The 24,674-nt window shown below is 41.9% G+C and overlaps 2 protein-coding genes across 4 annotated transcripts in view; both read left to right on the forward strand.

Annotated features, from left to right (window-relative positions):
- The first annotated feature begins 832 nt into the window (after positions 1-832).
- Positions 833-9,765, forward strand: tmem41b (transmembrane protein 41B). The gene is made up of 7 exons (XM_008300050.1): positions 833-1,072; positions 2,591-2,708; positions 4,156-4,284; positions 5,028-5,121; positions 6,294-6,398; positions 7,089-7,227; positions 7,316-9,765. Exons 1-7 carry the CDS (start codon positions 976-978, stop codon positions 7,483-7,485), a joined length of 852 nt encoding a protein of 283 aa, XP_008298272.1. The 5' UTR covers positions 833-975; the 3' UTR covers positions 7,486-9,765.
- Positions 9,766-11,559: 1,794 nt separating this feature from the next.
- Positions 11,560-24,674, forward strand: part of dennd5a (DENN/MADD domain containing 5A) — a 41,022-nt gene continuing 27,907 nt past the window's right edge. For 2 of the 3 annotated variants that reach the window (XM_008300056.1, XM_008300054.1), the window contains exons 1-4: positions 11,560-11,763; positions 22,135-22,206; positions 23,025-23,134; positions 23,579-24,263. In XM_008300056.1, coding sequence (XP_008298278.1) covers positions 11,664-11,763; positions 22,135-22,206; positions 23,025-23,134; positions 23,579-24,263 — 967 coding nt within the window. In that variant the 5' untranslated portion in view covers positions 11,560-11,663. The remainder of the gene's footprint in view (positions 11,764-22,134; positions 22,207-23,024; positions 23,135-23,578; positions 24,264-24,674) is intronic. The other variant, XM_008300055.1, reaches the window with a different exon arrangement.

Genomic DNA, 24,674 nt, shown 5'->3' on the forward strand with positions numbered 1-24,674 from the left:
ATCTTATCTCTTCATTTCTGTCTGTAACACTGATATATAAAGTAAAAACAGTGATACAGATGCTATCAGATATGTAAAAAAAAAAAAAAAAGTATTTTTCACTCAGAGAAGCAGCAAAATAGGAAAATAAACTGGTATAAAATGGAAGGTACTTCAAGACTGTACTCAAATCAAATAGCTAGGTCATTTTCATTAATAAAAAAAACAAAAACAAAAACAAAAACACTTCCAGCACCAGAAATATACAGTCATCCTCAAATGTATTCATACCCTCCCATTAAAGAAGGAAAAAACAGCTTTCACTGAAATAAGTTGAAATTGACAAAAATAATCATCACGTTGCTTTTGAATTGTGGTTCAACAGAAATATTTACAACAAAAAAAACAAAAAAAACAAGCAAACAAGCATGATGGGACCCCTGCACTAATATTGAGTTGAACAACCCTTTGAGCCAATCACTGCCATCAGGTGTTTTCTGTAACTCTCCATCAGACTTCTGCACCTGTTGACAGGTATTCTGACTTCACTGCTCATCAGCAAAGTGCTCAAATTTGTCCTTGACAGTTTTTTTTTTTTTTTTTTTTTTATTCTTTCAACCACAATTCAAAAGCAATGTCTTATTTCACTAAATTATAATTTATCAAATTTTTATTTATTATTACTTTTTTCAGTTTCTAGTTATTTGAATGACTACTGTGAATTGTAATGGAAGGGTGTAAACACATTTGAGGACCTTCCAGTGTTCTGAGTTCCGGTGTTGAACCGTCAGTGCGCGCGGACGCTGTGCTGCAGCTGGGGGCGCTGCTGCGGACGACGCTCGCTGCTGGATGTGAAGGTAAAAGGTCAGCCTGAGTAACGTGTCAGCAGGCTGTCACCGCACCGGTGTCACTCCACCCGCCGGCTGCCGCTGTAAGACACCGCAACCGACCTCAACCTTATTCCAGAAACATTTGCAACCCCCTCCAGAAAGAAAAATGGCCAAGAAGCGGAGAGAAACGCGAGAGACGGACGGTTTGCTGTCGGCGCAGGAGGAGGTGAAGGCGAATGCTAACGTCTCTCAGGCACTGAAAGGTAGGTTCACGGCGGCGAGCTGTTAACCCGGAGCGAGAGAAAAGCAGGTGTTTGTTCTCGGCAAAGACAGATTAGGCAATATGACGAACTTTGGCAACGTCCTGTTCAGTTTGAGGTCTGGCCGAATTACGGAACCGGAGCTAATGTTAGCCGGAGCCAGCTAGCTAAAATTAGCCCTCTGCGACTTGGATAGCTAGCTCTGTAGCATGAGAGCTAATGAAAAACAAAGTTAGCTAAAAACGTACCGAAATCCTTTGTGACTGAGTGAATCGGAGTAGTTGATATATTTATTTCACCCGACCGTTAAAACAAGAGCTAAACCTCAAATGTCTGAATGGTTTTTTTGTTAGCTTGATAAGATAAAGGTTTGCTCAACAAAGGCTGCCCAACGGTGGAGGAAGCCTTCAGCTTAGAAATAAAAGCAGCAAAACTACTCCCTGAAAGTCTAATCTAATGACTGTACTGTCACCAAAATATACTTAAAGTAACTTGGACTAGTTATTACTGATGCATAATAGGTAATTACCATGCTACTAAGTAAAATATTACTTTTAATTAACATTGCACTCATACTTTACTTGTAAAGTAGCTGCTACCTACAGGCAGTAGAACAAGAAGTACAATATTTACCTCTAAAACGTAAAGGAATGAATCTGTAACATGTCAAAAAAATTGAAATACACTAAAAGTAAATGTACTTATATACATTTTACCAGTGCCACTGATATATCAGCAAGATGGGACTAAAACTGAGCAAGAATGATAGGAATTATCATAATTTGAATATCCTATTATTTTACCCCAATCAAAGGTACAGCATTTACAAACAGACACATTTTTTGAAGACAAAACTACAACCAATAAACAAAGCTGTCCATTATTGGTGCCTAATGTTAGACCATCATCATCTCCCACAGCCCATTTCAGAATATATATAGTTTATTTTTAAGCAGTCTAGTAATAAACTGGTAATTCTTCTGATGTCTTTGTAATAGAGTGATCCTATTACCTGATTATGTCCAATTCGAACCAGGAGCTTGAGAAGTATTTCTGATTGTTGGCAGCACTGGGATGAATAAGCATGCTTGAATTGCACATGTGCAGCCCTAATTACTATGTCAATTTGTTAATCAGTTGTAATTAATGTTAGTCATCTGTAGTTTGCCTCCGGCCGCCTGGTTTATCTACCTGGTTTTATGTTCTGTAGTTTGTTTAAATAAAAAAAACAAAAAAACAAAACACAAGCTGTGAAAATATAAAGATTTTTACTTCAGTACAACATACCGTCTTTACAGTTCCTTTCCTTTTCCATAAAGTGTTGAAAACAAAATTAAACAGACTGTCTCCGAGAAGGCAAGAGTCTTTCTCACGGGGGAGACCCAGTTCCCTGCAGTGCCTTGATCAAGTGATGCAAAACACACAAGCAAATTACATAAGACTCGCTGCTGGCTAGTCTATTTGCTTTTATGAAAAACTCTCCATTTATTAGGTAAATAACTCAATTTTCTGTCCACGCAGAGGCTCAACAGAGTGTCGGGGGCTCAGCACGCATGTCTCTGCTGATTCTGGTGTCCATCTTTGCCTGCTCTGCCTCAGTCATGTACCTGGTCTACAGGAACTTCCCTGAGCTTCCCGAGTAAGTTGTTTTGTTCATATTAAACTTGATTAAATGTAAGGAGGGGACTGGACAATGACCATCTTTGGAAATCCAGACTTATTGTTTGTTCACAAATTGTATGTTTTAACATGTGTTACACTAAAAAAATTAAATAACCTTTTTTAGCAGCTTCAGAAGGATTTACACATAATACAGTAACATCAGTATGAATTATCTGGTTTGTTTGTTTTAATACAAAGTGCAGGAATGACAGCTGTAACCTGGTATAGTTCTTTTTCCACTGTAATAGGTCCAGTTCAGCTGTTTCCCTAGAGGGGGATACATTACTTGTGACATTGAGTAGCAGCAAGGCCAGAAAACTATGTGACGATGTTACACCTAAATGTACATACAGACGTGTAAAGGACATTTACACGACAGGTTGTGTTATAGTTTAATCCTGAAAGCAAACTACTTTTGGTCCTCCTAAAGAACAGCTAGGTTTGCTTGTAACACAAATAGCAGGAATAACACAATTATTGAGTTGATTATTACACAGATAGAAACCAGATAACGACTAAAATGATTATTTCATCCATATGTCATTGAAAACAAGTACATTTTTGGCTGGCTTAGCTTCTCTAAAACTTTAAGAAGGTGTTCTCGACCTGAGAACACATGAGCCCTCCACTCTGAGCACTCAGGGTTATGTTAGAGGGCATTCACTACTTTGAAGTACAGAAGGCCTTGGCTGCATTTGTAATGTCTTCTCTGTGAAAAAGTCAATCCTGAAGTTAATGGGTAACCAAACAAAGAAGTAGAGAACGGCTCAGTGTTGGATGCATATGATGTTGTTCTTGTTAGGAGCCTTGTGGCGGATGTCTGGACTAGTCTGAGTTAAGCTGGAGCAGACTGGCTGAAGCAGGAAGAGATGCCAAAAAACAGCAGTGGAGCTTTCTGGGAGTTTTCCCAAATCCTAAGGTTCAGTGATGTGCCTGAGTTTGGCAGTATTTATTTATTTATCCAAAAAACGGCAAAACCGAGCGACTAATTTTGACGTGGGGATCAAAATCCGCTGCAAGGTGGCTCGGTGGTTAGCACTGTTGCCTCGCAGCAAGAAGGTCGCTGGTTCGTGTCCCGGTGAGGACACCCGGGATCTTTCTGTGTGGAGTCTCCATGTTCTCCCCGTGCAGCGTGGGTTCTCTCCGGGTTCTCCGGCTTCCTCCCACAGTCCAGAAACATGCTGAGGTTAATTGGTGATTGTAAATTGTCCGTAGGTGTGAATGTGAGTGTGCTTGGTTGTCTGTCTCTAAGTGTAGCCCTGTGATAGACTGGTTACCTGTCCAGGTGAACCTGCCTTCACCCTGAGTCAGCTGGGATAGACTCCAGCCCCCCATGACCCTAATGAGGATTAAGGTGTAGAGATGATGGATGGATGGATGATTTTATAAATGATTGAAGATTCTAATTTCTTTTTTCTTTTCAGTGATGAAATGGAGAAGATCAAAATCCCTAAAGACATGGACGACGCCAAAGCCTTGGGAACCGTGTTGTCCAAGTACAAAGACACCTACTACTCCCAGGTGTTGGTGGCCTACTTTGCAACATACGTGTTGTATCCTTTGACATGCACCTTTTGGAAAAGTATAACTTAGTTTTGAGCTGACATTCAGATCTGAGACATTTTGGTTTGCAGCGCCGGGTTGTAGTAGTGATTCAGTTCATTTCCAGTTACTGTGGTCAGCATTTTACAAAGTAGGAGAGTTTTCTCAGCAGATTTTTTCATCCAAAATATTTTATCAGCTGCAGATTCTTGATCTTTGAACGCCACAGTGAGCAACACACTGACTGCAGCGTCATCAGTTGTTTCCTTGTTTTAGTCATTCTGCTGGCATTCTGTGGGCTAACAAAACCTGTCCAGTAGCATCCTCGTCAGAAACAAACCAGCATCTGATAGAAACAAGTATCGGGTCTAAATCTGCTGAATCAACGCGGGCTAATTAAACTTTGTCATACCGTATCATGAGTCAAGTGTATGTGAGCACTGCCTGATGTATGCAGACAGCCAAATCTTGAGCTGATCAGAGTCTAGATTAAAGATAACCGGTTATGTTTGGCCAAGCCCTCCATGATGACTACCAACAGGAAGTAGAACTAGTTGGAGAAACACTGAACATTTCAGGAAGAAGCATCCCTTCTTTGTCTTTTTCTCATCTTAAAATGCACTTTATCAAATGAAATATTCAACAAAAGGACCAGCCGGCCAGAGTGCTTGGAGGAATACGCCTGTTTTATTAAACATGACTGTGTGATGTCTGTATTTCTTTGCAAAGCCGTTCACCTTGACGCTTTTATCAGCCTCCAGACGTTTGCAATCCCTGGATCGATCTTCCTTAGCATCCTGTCTGGATATCTTTACCCTTTCCCCCTGGCTCTTTTCTTAGTCTGCTTGGTGAGTAAGAACAGTATGAAATGTGAGATTAAAAGCAAATGTTGTATTGTATAATAAACTCTGCACTAAACTATTCCCATGACACATGCTTAGACATGTAAGGATTTGAGTTTACGTTGCGCCGAAGCACAACAGGCAGCAGGAAAACACAGCAACCCACACACAGGCCTTATTGATTGGTTTAAAAAGTCTCTTAAAGTTTCCACCATTCCTGACTGACCTTTAGCTGTACAATTAAGGCTAATAATAGGTGTTCAGTGTGCTACTGATTTTCCTATTGTTGAGGTGACGTTGCCATCAAAAACAATATGTTCAGTTCCTCACACGCTGGCAGTTCAGTTGACTTGTGTTTGCTCTCGCAGCCAACAGCAGAACATTTGGTGTGCTTTACTCATGGCTGAGGTATTTTAAAGTTAAACATAGAACGCAGATTTAACATCTTTGTGTTTTACAGCCTCTAGTTTACACCTCCAAGTTTTTATGACATACGAAACAGAATAAAAATGGATTTGCACCGTATGGCGCCTTGTGTTTTCAAAGAAAGATTCCACCGGGGAAATACGCAGACAGAGTCTGTCTGTGTGAAGTTTTTTATTGTATTATTTGTAACCACACTGTAATAACCAAGTCACCAGTTTGACCTCAGCGCCTCGATAAGCAGCACGTCATGTGGCTGTGTTGCGCCACAGTCAGCTGTGACCACTCTCGGTTTGAGTTTTTTCCTCTTTTCTGCAATGATTTTGTTTATGATCGTAAAAAATGTGATGCTTGCAGAAGCAGGTCTTTGCAGAGAAAAACTTTTTTTTCCCCCTTTTGCTTTGACAACAAGAGGAAGGGAGGTGGTCTAGGTGTGAAAACACCAAAAACCCACGGTCTCTTCTTTGAAATGCTTGACATGTTTTCTACATAACGCTACACTACTGCTGATAAAAGCTCAAATAAACCAGTCATGACAGTGGAGATAATGTTGGATTTTAGTGCTTTTTTATTTCTCTAGCTTTTTTTTGTACGATTACTAAACTATGAGAGTCATTTTTAGGGCAAATTACTGAGAATATGTGTGTGAAAGTAAGCTTTTTAGTTATGTATTTGTAATTTCAGCTACAAAATTGTGGTTGTCTTTTCTTTGTCATAAGTTTTAATCATTCACGGTGTGTTTTTTGTGTTGGCAGTGCTCTGGCCTGGGTGCTTCCTTCTGCTATATGCTGTCATATCTGGTGGGCAGACCCATGGTCTACAAATATCTCACAGAGAGAGCACAGAAATGGTCCCAGCAGGTGAGAGCTTTCACACAATATGGGATTTTTTTTTTCTTTTTTCTTTGAGATGTTTAGTTTCATCTTCTTTCCTTCTTTAAGTCATGCAGCTCAACACTGCACAGCCCACACTGGTGAAGCTCATCTTTACAGCTTTATGGAGAGCTGATGTAAAGACTGAAGTACTGGACTTGCAAAATGTTATATGAATTAAAAATAATTATTCAGATTTATATCGCACTTTACTAGACACTCAAAGATGCCTTACACTGTCAATTATTTGGCAAAGACTGGTGTGAAACTAGTAGTTTTATTCATTATCAGCTAATCTGATGATTATTTTCTTGCAAAATAATAATACATTTATTAAAGCTGCAGTTCTGAATCCATATATGATAGGAAAAGTAGCACAACATTGTTTAAAAAATAACAAAAACAGTGAATCTGTCAAAATTAGAATGATTATAATTCTTTTAAAGGACCGAGCAGTTGATCAACTAATCCTTGGATCTATGACACCGCCATCGTTAGTGGTGTTGTGGTATTTAAGGACTAAAGTAAAGGGAGTAATCGCTCTCTGATCTTCCTGTTGTTCCACAATACAACCGTCCTCTGACACTGTAAATGTTCACAGACTGAATTGTTTATAGCTGATGTGTTGGATCCCAGTATAACTTCAGAAACATTCTTCTCATGACTTCTTGCTGGCAGGTCGACAAACACAGAGACCATTTAATCAATTACATCATCTTCCTGAGGATAACCCCCTTTCTTCCCAACTGGTTCATCAACATCACCTCGCCTGTCATTAACGTGCCTTTGGGGGTTTTCTTCATTGGCACCTTTCTCGGTAAGACCATCCGTCCCTTCTGTTGTGTTTTATTTTGGTGTTTCTTGTCGCCTCTGACTCACTTGCGTCCAACACGGCTGATTGACAGGAGTGGCGCCGCCGTCCTTCGTAGCGATCAACGCAGGCACGACGCTGTACAAACTGACCACGGCTGGCGAGGCCGTGTCCTGGAACTCCCTGGCCGTGCTGGGCGTGCTCGCCGTGCTCTCGATCTTGCCCGTCTGCTTCCAGAAAAAGCTGCAGCAGAAACTGGAGTAGAACATTAAACACCTCAGCACCTCATCCGCTGGCCGATCCCGACATCCCCTTCCCTCGGCTCAGGAACGCACAGCTGTCACTCAGGCTGCTCCGCCTCGGCCTCGTACGCAGCTGCTGCTGCTGCTGGGCTGTCGGTGGAGGAATCTCTGGGCCCCGGCACAGCAAACACTCATCGACCACAAAATGCATGCAGTGGTGGGTTGTTCCTGGTGTTAATACAAGTGTAAACTGGCCGCTGCTTGCACAGGTCTTTTCTTTTTTTGGTTTCTGTGACTCGTGTTGTTAATTGTGGCACATCTTGTAAATAAGAGGAATTTTTTGTTGTTGTTTTTATTTAAGGCACTGCTCATTATTATGTGATTTCTTGACAGATGGTTAAAGGTGCTACTTGTAGGATCTTTCTTCATCGTGCGGTTGTTCCGACTTTAATAGCCAACTTTTCTTTGGGAATATACTGTTTTCTTTCTAGGAACTGAAATCATCAGTACCTGGTCAAGGGGAACTATAAACATTCTTCTTTTTCATTACTGGAACAACAGTTACATTTGCTTTCATATCACGTACTCATCCTGTTGGTAGCACCTTTAACTCCCTTTTTAATATTTATTTTTACATGCTTCTGTCTAGTCTCGACTTACTGAACTGTACCACAACAGCAATAACCGTCACACTACTGTTGAGAGAGGACTTTAGTTTTTAAAAGTACATTTTGATACCTGGTGCTCGCCTTGGCACTCATATGCAGTGTGAGGGGAAAATGTGTCGAAGACAAACGTCACGAGTGAGATCAGTGAGTTCAGCCGTTGTTGGCGTGTGGATGAGTTCCCACGTTCTTCCTCAAAAGGTGCCTGGATCCACTGCCGCACAATAAGCCCTTTTTCCTTTTCACCAGTCTCTGTCCGTGTATGTCCGTAGCCTGAAGCAGCACTTTGCTACTGCGACTTGTAAATAACAGACTAAGCTGATGTAATGTTTCGTCAAAGGAGGATGTCAAAATCTGGTCTTTTCAAATTAACAAACAAATATAGATCGTGTAAATTTGCTGGTTTGAATGATGTAAGATGCCCGCAAACCAGATCATTGGGCGAAATGCGAGACGTTCATCTTGTGAGATGGGTTCTCAAGTTTGGGATGAAGCGACGATAACGCACTTCTATGTATGTGATTATGTATGTTCACGTCTGCCCCGTGATGTTTGATGTACCAGTACAGAACCGGGGCTGTTGTCTGCAGATGACACCCCGGTGCCCCTGATGAGACTGCCAACAGACTGTGAGGTATCCAAGCCTGGCCTTGCTTTTATTACTTCCGTGCTCTTCCGGGGGGGAAACGTATTATGATGCCTGATTTTTATGTTGCAAGTTTGTGTTCTTTAAATGGTTTGCTAATTGTGTCCAGTGATATGAAAGCTTACTGATTTGTTTTTTTGTCATTTGGATGTGTTGCCTGTGTACTTTGGCGACTTAATGCTGCTGCTGCTGCTTACAAACCTTCTGGATGGCTACCAGAGACACTGATGCAGTGAATGTAGATGCAGGTAACAGATCTTAAACAACACACCTATCTATATAGTCTCTTAAAACTGCACACTTAGAGGTAGTTGTGCTTGTTGGGATTTTTTCCTTCATGTCTTAATACACAACGGATTTACTGTGTGAGATTATCAGCCTCTAAAACCCACGATAGAAATAACCACGTAAACATCAATTTATATAAAAGCAGGAAACAGCGCTACACCAGTCGGGCTGTTTTCATGGTTCCTGCTGCATTTGCTGCATTCGTACATCTACAAAACACCGTTGTCCTGGAAAATTGACCTTAAGTAGGCGCTTAGGTATCATGGTGAAATGTTATAATCCTAACAATGTTAATTTTTGTCCTCCTGTTAAAATGGGAATTATGGTTTAACTTAAATCTGCCAAGAAATGAAAGCCAGTAGATTTTAATCGATTTTCTATTCGCTAAACCTTATGCCTGTTCAAAAGTTCACACTCAAATTGGATGTGATTTAGTCGTTTTTCTTCCTGTTATCCAATCAGAGAAGTGAGATTGCGTGACCCTCTGCTAACATTTCAAAAGGCAGTATTATTCTGTACTGAGCAGTGATGTATTGCAGTATGAAGTGTTTACAGATTTCTGTCCTACCTAATCCAACTTGTTTTTTGTTTTTTATATTTATTGAATCATTAAAGTTTTCTTTACAGAGTATGAGTGAGTTCTGCGAATGATCTGTAAAGAGCACATGTTTAATTATTGATGATAAATATAGAATTCTTCACATGTGGGGTTCCTTTGTTGTTATTTATTGCGCTGGTGAACATATTTGTGTCTCATTTGCTGAATTGGAAGATATATCATGAAAAAAAAAGCATTTGCTGCTGTAGTCTAAACAGTTGCTAAGTTAAAGCTGTAGTCTCAGTATTTTATTTTTAATTTTTATAAAAAACACATGCAGGAGGAGGATTTGGCGCCACCAGGTGGTGACACTGTAACATACCTGCAGAGCAGCAGTCTGGATCATATAACTTTAATCCATATGTAGTGTGTGCAGCAGTGCTTCTGAACTGCGTTAATCAGAGGAAAAAAATGTCTGAGCATAGAAAGAAATGACAGCACCACAGTCTGGCTTAATGGTGAAAAAATTTGATCTGGGTTTCTACAGAGGGCTCTGTTTTTCTTTGATGCCTGCTGGTGGAATGAGCAGCATAATAGTGGAATAAAACCTATTTTGGGATGGTATTTTTTATTTTTTTATAACAAGAAATTCAGATAATTTGGGGAATTACATTTTTTTGTTTGTTTGAACCTTTTAAAATGGTAGTGAAGTGTGGAGCTGATGTTTGTTCGACAACACATGCAGATGAAATGAACAAAAAAAATCATTAAAAATGCAGCTTTAACACAAAGTCTTCCTGAATTAACAGCTCCTGTTATGCTGTATTATAACGCTATTTTACAGATGTATTCTAATTAGAGGATATTACCAACATTCTCTCAATAATGGTCCCAAAACAAATGCAGAACCTTCATGTGTTGTATAAAATCAGAGTAAAATTCTGATGCCTCTGTAGAATTAAAACTAATCCATTACCTCCATGTGCTTCAGGAAACAGAATCTAAAACTATTTCCACTGCACAAAATAACAGTATTGCACCTATAGCTCTTGAGTATTTTAAGAATAATCCCTTTCAGCTTCATGCACAGGCAGATCATTACAGCTGTGGTGCTGCCTGTGGCCCATGATGCATTTCGACTGCAACGCTCTGATTTTTCTGGTGCGTCAAGTCAGAAATAGTTAGGGTCAACCCGGAACTTTCTGTTCTTCTTTTTTCCTGTGTAAAGAACATTACCTTGGAACATTTCTTTGGTCTCAGCAACAACAACAACAACAAAACAGAAGAATCAGTGGTAGAGTTAATTACTTTGAACTGACATCAGAACTGCAGCAATGAAAGACGAAACGGAATAATTTTGGTCTTAAAATGTAATTATTGTGCAAATTATTGTGGAACTACAGCTGATTTATTTATTTATTTTACACTTAAACAACTACAGAATCATTTATATGCATACATCTTACCTATAAGCCAGGGTGACAGTGAAGTGTGAATTACAGTCTTTATATATAAAGTACATAACATACAGTGTGCATGACTGTAAAGGATTTAAAACATTAAAACATTATACATTTCTTAATATTGTAGCAGTTATAATAGTTCAATGTTAGTAGAATTGATTTCCCCCGCACACAGTATAATTTTATTTGCTGTTTTTCATATTCATATGTTCCTATATAATATTCTTTATTTAGTAATTTGTGTTTTACGAATCCCCTCCTGTACTTTTTAAGAGTCATTCGCAGGTAACTCGTCAGACATTAAATGACAGGCAGGATTTATGAGGAGAATTTCGTGTAGTTTGGTGTAAAACAATATTTTTTAAACTCTCGCAGTCGAATGGCGTTTTATTCTGAAGGACGTCTTATTGTGAAGGGGCTCGGGCTGGGTGCGCCGCCTCCGTCGCCGCTAGCTTGACCGGTTAGCAGCTCGGTGTCGGTAGTGATTTTCGAGCTTCGCAGTAACGTATCCTCCGTAATGGCAGGGAGAAGTCGCTTCTCCGAGCTCCTTTAATATGCTCCCTGTCCAGGGCACAAGGGCACCACCGGACCAGTCTCAGAATGACCACCGGCTTCAGCTCCGGTTCCTGCCGGTTCGCAGATTATTTTGTGATCTGCGGACTCGACACCGAAAGCGGGCTGGAACCCGACGAACTGTCCGGTAAGCACATTAGCCATCAGCGGGGGGAAATGTCGGAGCTGATGCTGGGGTGGAGGGGGGGCAAATAACCGAGGAAGGGCCGTTTTAACACCGGCCCGGGGTCGTTGTTTAGCCTCCCGTGTGTCGTTACGTGCGTGTATTTGGTGAACCGGTGTAACGTGTCGTGTGTTTTACTGAGATGGAAGCAGCGGGCAGACCGCCGGGCCTAGCTCCTCTCCTCTCAGCCTCTTGTTTGTGCTGCTCGGTGGGAAGCGGAGGGGATTACTGGCTTGTTGTAGCGCACTGACATGCATTTAAATTCAAAGCTTGTCCATTATTCACCTCGTTGTTTTTACCCTCCGCCTATGTGGAGGTGTTTTAATGTTGCGCAGTGCTACATATTTTACGGGAGCAACACTTTGAGGTTCATCCAGGCGTTGCTGTTGTGACACTGCTGATGATCAGGTTGTCATACTAACTAGTCACTGTCATGTAGAGGGGATCACCTATCAAGGTAGCAACACACACACACACACAATTGGTTTACCTGTTCAATATCCCCCCGGGGCAAAACTCCATCATGCCCCCTCTCCTGGACCTCTGACATCCTCAGCATCCAGCAGAGATCCCCTCAGTGCCTGACCTCCTCAGAGGGCACACCCTTCCCTTCACCAACAACCACATAAATACACATCTAAATGCTAGCACAATAGGCTGTGGCACACCTGGATCCTGTTTGTTCGAGCCTGTACCTGCAGAGGGTCTGCAAATAGGTTTCCAAAGTGTGGTCGAAGGTTTCCTGGAACAACGTCTGGGTCCTGATGTGACCCGTTTGAGATGACAGCATGGCAACGCCGCTGTTTTTCCTCTCACGCTGAATGCCAAATCAGGAGATGCATCAATTGTGCAGGATTACAATCAGAAAATATGTTGGTAGGGCGATGTATGACAGTATAATATCACTGTGCCTGTAAGGATGTTGTCATGTTTTGTTGTTTTTGTACCAATGCGTAGCCTGTCTTACACTGATATTTAGATAGCATCTGTAAAAGGTTTCTCTATATTATTTCCAGGAAATGTTATTGATTCATGACACAAATTGATATTGTGATGTGAAATGCGACACGCTGCCTGCTCATTCTGATATTACAAATATTCTCTGACGATTATACATTGATGTGATGTGTCTTTAAGTCTAGATCTGACTGTAGGTCTGGACTGGTGGGGTTTTTCAGAAGCCTACTTGTTTTGCATTGCCAGCCACAGATATTTAGTGATGAGCTCAATTCAGGCACATATGAAAACATGTAAATGTGTGGTCACTCTCAATATGTAGCTGCAATGTGAAAAGAACAGCTTTAGAAGTTAGATCATTGTCAGATTTTGCTAGAAATGTAATCGTCTACATTTATATTGATTGTTTAAATGAGTAAAATGATCATCCTGAGCATTCTAGGTTTTGGAATCGGAAGTTGTGTGGAGCTTAGTTTGCTATAAAAAGAGTCACGGTTAGAAAAAGTGATGCAATAATTAATACTCTCGAGTCTTTGTCACCTACGGGAGTCGTACCGAAACCAATATATCAGTGGAGCCGCTGAAAAACAGCGTTTCGTCTTTTGATAAGAGATCAGTGCTGGTGAGAGTTTGTGAGTTATCAGGCAGCTCCATCGCTTCCCTCCGTGCGGTTGTGTCCGTTTCCCACAGTGCTGCCTCTGCTAACGTGCCTGGGGAAGCCCTAAGTGTTGACAGGAACAAACAAATTAACTCAAATTATGTCCTAAGCGCTGCGTTTTGCATTTAAATGCCCTATTATAGAGAGTAACAGAGTTAACAACATATTCGGTTTTGTCACTCGTGCTGCACTCGGGCTCACGTTGGCGGTTGTTGTGATTCAGACGGGAGCGTAAATCGACTAACGTGAACTATCTTTAAGCTGGTTGGGAGTAACTGCTAAGCCCTCGTTAACTGGGCCAAGGCTCCTTCTGGCTTCGGACAACAATCCAATTAATTCGGCCATTTTCCTGGATTTTTTAAAACGACAAACTACGACTTGCATTGAAAGAGGGTCGACTTCAGTGAAGAATTGGTTTGATCTCTTCTCTATTTACTTTCTGTCCCAGATTGGTGTGATTTATTGTGACTCAGCAGACAGCGAGAGGCCGGTGGAGCTGCTGAATGAAAGTTCTCTCCTCCTCAAAGCAATGACCTAACCAAAAATCCTTTTTTTTTTCGTTTTCAAAGACTCAGCCCCTGTGCTTCCTATTTTTACTTCCTCTAACTCAGTTCCTCTTTACAGCTTTAGCACGAATTCACGTGGAATTTATGAAATTAATAAAAAAAATGCACTTTTCTGTTCAAAACAAAAGAACATGAAGCCGACCAGACTCAGAAAATGATGCAGTTTAATCTGAACAAGCGAGTCGATTGGAGGTGGAGCTTTTCTAAAACACTCAAGAGAGCGAACGCTGTGAAAATGTCAGCCTTGCATTAGCGTTGAGAGAAAAAAAAAAAGCTTGTGTGAGCTCTCCAACGTGTAGTTTGGTGCCATTGTGTAGCAGCAAAATGAATGTGACAAGTTCTTATTGTGTGGCTGATTAGACAGCTGTGTTGTTTGTCACTCAACTCTCAAAAATTATCGTCAGCGTGAACACCGTGCACGTATTTTACACATGCATAGGAAATAAATAGACTTTTTAAAATACACTAAAGCAGCAGCAGTTTGTGTTGCAGTCGCAGAATCATCGCGAATCACCCTTCAGGTTTAATTCAAGGCGTGGTGCTTTTTTGTCTTGCGTGTGATAAGATTTCTTTTAAGCCTCTCGTACAAGACAGAAACGTAACCCACTGAAACTTTGCACAGATGTACGAGCCGGGGCTCTGAGGTCGGACGGCCCCGGTGCTGCTCTACTTTTACTGCTGCTGTTTACTGTAGAAGCAGGTTAGGGGCTTGCCCTTATCGGTGTTGAGCTGAAGAGAGGAAATGCTGTGGAAATTCCATTGTTACAGGTTATTTCAGATAAATGTCTGCTATAGGTGTATGAAGAAGTACTAATGACTGGTTTGATCGTTGAGTCATATCAGAAATGTTCAGAAAATGCCCATTAGTGTTTCTGAAAGGCCAAAATGAAAACCTCAAAGGTCTTGTTGTGTCCACAGATGTTCAGTTAGGCTCCCAGAGGAATCAAGACACCAACTCTCAAACTGATAAATCAATTAGTGACTGTTTTATTGCGATTCTACCTAAAAAGTTTAAATTTTTATTGTATTAGTCAGACATGATAACGGAAAATTAACAGACGTCTTTTATCAGATTTAGTCGTATCGGTTGTCACAGAAACCTCCTGAACCTTATCAGCACGAAATCAAAAATTACTTTCTGTGTTTTTCGAAAGTCGGTAAAGTTTCTGGTGTCACTGTGGTCAGAGCGGCGGAGGAGGCAGCAGGTGGGAAATTCACAAGTCATTTGATTTGTTCAGTCAAGTCATCACTTCTAGTTTTGCTCATGACACCAAAGTTAGATGTCAATTAACCGCTCTGATAATCAATCAGTTGTTTTAGTGACGCTTCAAGTAGAAATGTTCGTGTTTTAATAGGTTCTGGTTTATCAGATATGAATATTTATTCGCATTTAAGGGGAAAACAGCATCCGAATCAATAATCTTTTGAGTTTTTCTCCGACTTCTGTGCACAAAACAACTATTTCAGAGAAAAGCAGCAGCAGCCCAGTCGATATAAACATAATCTGGAGTTGGTTTGAACTGTTATTTCTAAACAAATGCTTCATTCAGCTGCAACCACAGAACAGTTTTGAGCAAGATAACAGAAAAATAAAATGACCAAACAGCAGAGAGGTAGCGCAGCTTTATCTCACTGATCCGAAACAACAGATGGCAGGAATGGTAACCTTGGAGTTTTTAACTCTGTTGGTAATTATCGTAATCGCTTAGACATGACACACACATATAATGATTTGTAAATGGCCTAAAGTGGCCTCGCCTCAAACTCTGCCGACTAAACTGGTTGATGGATCAGCGAGTGAAATGAGCGAGTCGAGTACAGTATGTTCCTCACTTCTAATATGATGCAGCAGTGATCCGTGTTCAGCGCAACACAAAGCGGTGACCAAAACTTTCTCTGAGCACAGCGCAGACCTGATTAGCATATGTATGACCCCGCAGCCTCGCGGGCGACACTGGAAACACAGGGAGCCCAGGGATATAAGTACACTCGCAGACAGGCTCCACTTATTCAAATGCTAAATATCCTTTTGAATCTCCCAGGCAGCCTCTCTCCCCCAAATCCTACTCAGCAAACAAATGAGGATGAATGGCTCGACATGAAAGCTAGCTTTAAATGCATAATGTGCTCTTTCATATTTTCACTCAGACTTGTTTATTTATGGGCCTGTAACAGATCTGTATTTTTTTTTTTTTAATATTTGAAAATGTGAAATTTTGGATGCACTTTGAAGATGCGTTAGACGTTTCGACGATCCTTTGAAGGCGAAGTATGTCTCCATCTACACCCAGAACTAATACAAGCTCAGGATCTGTCCATAAGTGAGCTCATGGAAGCTGTTTCTAACATTTGGTTTTATCTTAACTAGAACTATTATTTTCTTAGTTAATTAACTCATCAGACAGCTCCAAAGTGGAAGGGATTATTGCAGGTTTCAGAACTAAACGTCCACTTAATTTTTGCCCTGCAGACAGTTTCACATATCTCATAGTTTGATAGCATGAAACTCATTCGACTAAATCATCTGTAGATAAAAAAAAAAAAACTGGGGTTGATTCTTTGACAAGCTCTTGCAGGTTTCAAGCCTGTGCAAGTTAACTGCGACCCCCGCGGTGCAATTCAGCAAGAAACGTCCAATCGCCGAGCCTGAAATGAAGTGAACCGCACCACTAATGACGGGCAAAAGCTGAGGCGTCTGGAGCTGATGGAGCTGACGCCGCAATCTGCAGCTTAAATTGACTTAATTTTCGATTCGTGGTCAATTTTGGATGAACTGTGCAGCTGTGGCTTCTTCTTTTTCACAGCAATTGTCATGTTTGGACTCTCTGCCAGGCCAAAATGACAGAAAAATGAGTTTCTTAGAAGTTCTGTTTAAATAATAATATGAACAGGATGGCTACTCCCCATTGATCATAATAAATACAGTCGTGACTCGATAATCCAACACTAAACGTAAAACCTTCTTTCATATCGGATATCAAGGCTGTCGGATTGTCAAGACGGAGGTCCAGATACGAGGAGGGCTTGATGCTGGAAGGCTCATTAGTTCTTCATTATTGTTCATAGTTGTTATAATAACTAGTAGGGCTGGTCCCAATAGAACTTTCTGGATGTTCAGGCCCAATTAATGATGAATATCCAAACATTTGGCGTGGTCGGGGGACACTTCCACCCCGGGGCAGCGCTCTGACGGGGTGGAAGTGTCCAGAACACACAGGCAGTACTTGGCTGCTGATGCTAGTTTAGTTAGCGCTCACACTTCTGTTTCCTCCATCGGTGGCGGCGGGGGAGTGGCAGATACGCTCCACCGTTACCATCCATGTTTACTTCCATAAACACTGAGCACGCTCGCTGCGTGTGACGTCGTCGTGTCCTCTTCTGCGCATGCGGGACACTTTTGGGTCGTATGAAGTTCACACAGCAGATCACATACAAGTCGCATTGAACTGGAAACGTGAAGGAAGTCACAAAGAAATCCTCATTGAGCATCAAGTCCTGCAGTGTGAACGTAGCCAATCTGTGGGATTGTTCAGTCAGATAATACGCCGTCATCCTGATTGGTGACATTAAATGTCATGTCGGAGTCACAATCCAAGGCTGTCGCTATGTTAAGGCTGTTTTTATGGGTTCTGTTGGTTTTTCCTAAAAACCTGTCAGATAGCAGGTTTAGGATTGTTAAGGGTCGATTATCGAGTCACGACTGTATTCTAATAGATGGCAAATATATTGCAAATGTTAATTCTAAGACGACATGAACTATGTGTACTCTCATTAAAGCCCTGATTGTTTAACTTCCCAACACAAAATCTGCTAATCTGAGGATTTCACTTCTACCATACTGGGAGTTGATTTTGTCCCGAGATAACCTCCTGAGTTTGATTTGCCTCCACATGGTGATAAATTTTTGATTCACTGTGGAGAAACATCTCTCTCCCTCGCTCATTAATGCAGCTCTCTCTTTGTATAAGCCTCTGTGAGCAGACTGCAGCTTTGGATGAGCTCTCCAACAGTGAAGGTTTACATTCTTCACTGTCATGGCACAGCAATTAAACCTGCACATTCTTGTCCTGAAGTCTGCGTATCTCCTGCCGTCCAATCCCGCGGCTGCCGGCAGATGTTTCTAGAGCTGGATTTTCAGGCCGTCGTGTTACGTGAGAGATTTACAGGTGTCTGGTCGGCGGCGGCGTCTTATTAGCTGTAGATGTGGTGTAGATATCGGTCTGGGTGGTTGTGGTGATTTACACTGGCTCTGTTTCATATTTCATATTGTGTTGATCTGTGTTTTTAGACAGTGTGACTTTAGGTATCTCCCAGATTGTTTTTTTTCTTTAGTATTTCTGAAAGAGGAGGCCAAGAAAACATGGTAGGCTCGTGTATAAGTCAGTATTTGGGTTTCCAGCAGGTCCAGTGTAGCGTTTATTGACACTGTGGCTGTTTTTTTTGACCTGAAACTACCCAGGAAGTAGTGCGAGTTTTTTTTTCTTTGCAGCTAGCATCACCCTACGTGGTGTTAACCACTAATGTGAATGAACAAAGCTTCAGAATCGCTCCACGCTGCAAGAACTGAAAAAAAAAAACCCAACATGCATCCTTTTATTGAGCACACATACTCTAAAAAAAACCCACATTGTGTCTGCTGAGCTGTGAAAGCGGTGAGTTTAAGCTGCGAGTGAGCCGTCATGTTCTGTCACCGCCGGGTCCTCGAGGTGAACGAGTGTTGATGCTTCTGCTGCCGAGCTGTTTGGAAGCAGCCTTTACACCGCGTTCTGTCAAGTCGAGTCGTGCTTGAGTTCTGGCTTTTCCACTCACAGAGGTACCTGCCTTCCTGGTGGACCGAGCTGTAGTAGGTGTGAGGGTGTGTGAGCGCAGCGGGGTGCAGAGCTGTGGGTGGTCCTTGGCTCGCAGGATGAGGAGCCGGAGCTCAGTGACGCTCTACTCCCACTACTACCGGTCCACGCTCGTGGCATCGCTGTCCGTTTGTTAGGAAATATGACAAACCAAGAAGACGTTTACGCCGCTGAGTCTGGTCGGCGCTCAACAAGCGTCTCCTCCAGGTGAAGCAGGTGGCTCGTAGTTAAGGCCGATCATCAGATGAAGACGTTGGTTGAAGGCTGACTCATGATGTTACGCATCAGAGCTTCCTGTGTGGAAAAACAAGGAAAACGTGCAGCGTCACAATAATCATATTTCAAACTCAGCAGGTTCAGATATGAGTGTGCAGATTTAGGATGATGGTTTCTATTTATCTTGTAATGCTGTGGCTGTAAAAGTGTAGAAGATCATTTTATTAGGATACAAATGGAAATGAGCCGCTCCAGTTTACATGTTTTTCGTGTCCGTTCCTTTTATATGTTTAAATGTCAGTGCTTGTGTTTAAGGATGTTTTTATCAACTACAAATGGATTCATCTGCAATATATTCCCTTTCAGGAGTTTAAATTACTTTTCATTTTCATATTGTCGTTTATAAACAAAAACCTTTCTTTTTTGGGGGGGGGGAACTTTTAACATTTTTAAGGAACATTTTCAGAACAAGGAAACCGTATTTACATCATCAACAAAACTAATAATGACAAAAAAATGAGGACTTAAATAATTGAGGTAAACTTAGAGAAAATAAATAAACTAACAACAATAATAATAATAATAGAATTGAATTGCAAGTCTGTGCGTCACAATGACAGGGAAACAAAAACCTTTTCATGATGACTTCATTATAATGAATGGTATCCTGTGATGCCGTTTTGTATTTTATTTTATTTTTTTTTATTTGAAGTGCCCAACATTATTCTCTACACTCTTCAGATAAAGTTTCTTAATTAAACCAGGTAATAGCGCTGCATGTTTTTTTTCTTAGAGAGTTAATCACAACGTACATTCAGACTTTAGGAAAACACTGTTTTATATATTTATAGATTCTATATTTTACATCCCAGCCAGGATTGCTTGGCGCTGGCTTTATAAATGCCGTGATGAGAACCTCATGATTCTTACAATCAACAAACTTTCCTGTATCAGTGCAGAGTCCTGCTGTGGGTGTGATTGTGGCTGTGATTTATGTAAACTGAAGCTGACTGTTGGCTGTATTGTACTCAGTGCTGATTAATCTTATAAAAAAGAGGCAGTTGTTGGTCGAGCACATGCTTCCAGATGTGTTGCTGAAACAGCTGACGGTCTGTTTCCACTTTCCGTCCTGGAATTCGACCTACATTTACATGAATAACGGAAGTTAGTTCGTTATTTCAGCTATGCAGTGTTTTATATCTGCTTTAAACCAAGTCAGATGACAAATATGTGCCTAAAAAAATGCTTATTAAAAGTGTTTTCTTGTGTCTTCACAGTGGTACAAAAAAAAAATCTAAGGACCATTTTTGTCCCCACGAATAATAATCTCCCCGTCTGACCCATCTTTGGTCGCTGACGTTTTTGTCGTCTGAGTTCCTGGCCTAGTTTCTCCCCCGTGGGCAGTTTGGATATGACTGTAACTAAGAGATTACACCACTTAATCCTTAAGACTATCATTCCCTTTGCCAGAATGTGTTTCAGACGGCTCCACGTACAGACGACTCTTAATGTGACGTTTCTGTTGGATTTTGGGGAGGATAAGGCTGCAGACATCAGGGGTGAAACGCTATCAGCGCGCTACCTGATTAAAAACACAACTTTCGTCATTCTCAGAAGTCCAACAAGGATTCTCTGGGAATTAATGAATCCACTGGACTTCTGATCATTTCTTGTGTGTGTGTGTCACCACAGAGCCATATTATAAATGCAATTAAAATTGATTTTCCCCTCACACACCACCTCGTCCACAGAAAGGGGGTGTCCTGGTTTGACATCGCACAGGCCTGAGAGCAGCATTAGTCTGAGGCTGAAGTGATGTCGCTAGAAGACGGCATGCGTCACACAACTTACATTCGGCTTTTACGTGCTGCATGAATGTGCTTTTGTGCCAGCAGGATTGTTTCATTGGTGCTCAGCAAATGTCACGCTTGAAGAAGACAGCAAGTAGCTTTGGTCGCCTGCAAAAGGGTACAAAGGGTCTTTTTTAAAAACGTAAAATGTTAGATAACCTAACTCCAGGGCTGCAATACAAAAGCAGCCATTCACTATCATCTAACTCATGACTGTCCAGTGATGGGATCCACATATTAGAGCGATGTGCCACATTGTGAAAGGTTTCTTCAGCATGAAATCACAAGAGGATGTAAAATGTTGGCGTTCATTTCAACATACGTGTATTTTTAGTAAATACTTTTGCATACCTCTTTTTAATATCTTGCATCTTTCTTACCCTCCAAACGCTCAGTAATTCCCTCAAACAACTTCTAGCAAACAGAACCCAAAAAGCAGCAGCGTCAGTGTTTGTTAGGGACTGTTTATAGCGGCGGATTAATGCACGTTCAGTGTGCTTAGTGAGTAATTACAGCAGCATGTTGGCGTACGTGGGATCCACTCAAAATAAACCACAGGACTCGTGTGTGATGCTAATGAGGGAACATGTCATCCAGTTCAAAGCTTTATTATTGTGTTCTGTGTAGTTTTTGGACAGCAATGGACCTCAAAGAGACAGACCAATGAGCCATTTTTAAAATTCTGTTTATTGGATTTCTTAAAGATGCAGAATATTGCCAGCCTTATAATCTTATGATGACAGATAGAAGAAACAATGCTCTAGATTTGTGCTAAATAATTCACTCTTGTGTCTGTGTCATGCTAACATGCTAAACCAGTGTTAGGATGCTAACATGCTACACTAAGATGGCTAACATTATACCATTTGCACAGCATCATATTGCCATGTTAGCATGCTAAGGTTAGCATTTAGCTTAAAGCACCGCTGTGTCTAATTACAGCCTGACAGAGCTGCGAGCACAGCTTGTACTGAAAATGTGTTCATGTTCAACCACTGTGGATTTGTACGATCCCCAGAAGAAGACAGAGAAGTGCTGCATCCTTTTGTATGGTAACCCCAGCGGCTGGTTTGAATTAGCATAAACCCACCTGACACAGACGTGATAATGTCCCGTGTGTGTGTGCAGCTTGTTCTTTTGGGAGCAGAGCTGCCAGGATGTGTTTACACAGACTGAGAAGTGATGCGCGACCCATCCAGAACCAGGCCTTTAATTATTTTTTTGTTTTATTTGTTGTGTAGCTTTATGCCAGTATATAGAAGCTACTAAATTCAGAGATGGGGCCAGAGGAAAATTGGCAAGGGCAAATGAAGGTAACCCTCCCGCCACACACACTCCTCTCCCTCCTAACCTGAGCTCAGCTTTAACCCTTCAACCTTCAACCTGGTGCACTGTGTCCTGTGTGTGTTTTTTTTTAATTTTTCCAGTTTTTCTTCAGCAGCCCTCTTTCGTTAATTCCAAGTCTGAGTTTTCACAGTTCTTTTCTGCACAGGTGTGGGAACTTGCCCTTTCTGTTTTTGCGCACTCTGATTTCTCTCCTCCTGGTTTCTCGTTTCCCCTCCTCCGTCTCCTTCACCTCCTTCAGCCGAACAATGAGCTGATGTTTGACAATCACCGCTTCTGTTTCTCACACACACACACAAATCCAGTGCTGCCTGCGCTGGCATTGCTTGGTCAATGTTTACTCTCCCCTTTACACTCTGAATGACTTTTCAGTCCTGCCTTGGTGTGTGCATCACTTCTGCTTTACTCTGGGTTCAAATCAACTCAATTTGTGCTTCTATGACTGATTATTTTCCGTGTCCCTTTGTATTGCCATTAAAGCTGTCGGAAGGCATTAAAACGAATAAAGTTAGGCATCTTTTCCATGATAAATGATCTATTCTGGAGGATTAGATGCTGCTGGTTGTTTACTCTTTGGATGCAAGTGACAGCTTTATATGATGCAATACAATCTTCCTCTCAAGACAAATATGCTGATTTGCTCTTTCCTCTGGAGTTGTGCTTGGCGCTTTAAGCCTGCTGCTGATCACTGTTCTTCTGCTCTTGTGTCTAGAAACCTGTGCTAACTCTTTGTCTCCTTTTTTTTTTGTTTGTTTTTTTGCACTTTCTCTATTTGTTTTGCTTCCAGGTGAGAATTTTGAGCAGAGTCCCCTGCGGAGAACCTTTAAATCCAAAGTCCTAGCACATTATCCAGACAATGTCGAGTGGAATCCATTTGACCAGGATGCAGTTGGCATGGTATGATCCACACACAGCTCCAACATAACAGCCTCGCTTGCTTTAAGAGTGAAGGAATGGGTTGAAATCAGTGTTATTGAATTAAAAGTTCTTTTCTCTATCATGAGTTGCATACTAACATAAGTTAAGATGGGGTTTAAAGCAGGACCCTGTGCTTCATAGATATAAAAAAAAACAATGAAGGAATATTTCAGTATTTTGGGATGAGTTAGACGAGAACATTGGCACAATCATGCCTGTGAGTCAGGAGACAGTTAAAATAAAGACCGACACTTGAGGGGAAAACTAGCCTAGCTTCATCCAAATGTAAAAAAAGCTACACCTAAAAGCACCTACAGTTAACCGATGCACGTGTCACATGCTGCTTGTTTGATGACATTGTACCAGTGATTTAAAGCTGTTTCCAGTCTCTCTCTGATTCCTTTCCTGTTTGTCCTCCCGCAGCTCTGCATGCCAAAAGGTCTGTCGTTCAGGACACAGGTGGACTCCCGGGAGCCCCAGTTCCACTCCTTCATCATCACCAGAGAGGACGGCTCTCGGACCTACGGCTTTGCCCTCACCTTCTTTGAGGAGGTGACCAGCAAGCAGATCTGCAGCGCCATGCAGACTCTTTACCACATGCACAACGCGGAGCAGTACGACATCTTGCACACGCCCACCTCGCCGCAAGGGCCCGAGGACCCGCGACACCAACACCCGCAGCCTCGTCCCATGCTCCACGCTGCGCCCTCCATCTCCCGTCTGCAGCGCTTCAACTCCTATGACATCAGCCGCGACACGCTGTACGTGTCGAAGTGCATCTGTCTGATAACGCCCATGGCCTTCGCTCAGGCCTGCAGGAAGGTGCTGCAGCAGCTTCACCAGGCTGTCACTTCCCCACAGCCTCCGCCCCTCCCTCTGGAGAGCTACATCTATAACATCCTCTATGAGGTGCCCCAGCCACCCTCCGGGCGTTCCCTCAAGTTCTCAGGCGTCTACGGGCCTGTGGTGTGCCAGAGGCCGAGCACATCTGAGCTGCCGCTCTTTGACTTTGCCATCAGTGAAATGTTCAACCTGCTCGGGGTGGAGAACGTTCTGCAGCTGTTCACCTGTGCCCTGCTCGAGATGCAGATCCTGCTCTATTCACAGCGTAAGTAGCTCACCTGCTACTGGTACACTCGTTTTTCTTTCACGTGGCCTCTAACATCCAGTCCCATTGATTACATGAAGTGCATCTGGCTTCCATTGCAGCCATGTTTAAAACAAACACACAAGTAGTCTGGCTTATAGTGAAATCGTGTTTAGTATAAACACATAACAACAAAACTGTGCATGTTTTCTAAACAGAGGTAAGTCGGGAATTATCAGTATCAGCTGTTTGTTTGAATATTGTGAGGTCATGTGATCGTGTTAGTGAAGGCGTTCTCCTTGGGGCGAGGGGACGTATCAATGTCATGACATTAGAGTAGATACTGTCGGGGGACCTGCCTATAACACGCTGATGTAGCTTTAAGGCTCTGGTTGTGGTTCAGACACTTTGGTCATCTGAAGGTGTGGGTGC

This window comes from Stegastes partitus, unplaced genomic scaffold (assembly GCF_000690725.1).
Source record: "Stegastes partitus isolate 25-593 unplaced genomic scaffold, Stegastes_partitus-1.0.2 Scaffold1494, whole genome shotgun sequence".
NCBI classification, from domain to species: Eukaryota; Metazoa; Chordata; class Actinopteri; family Pomacentridae; genus Stegastes; species Stegastes partitus.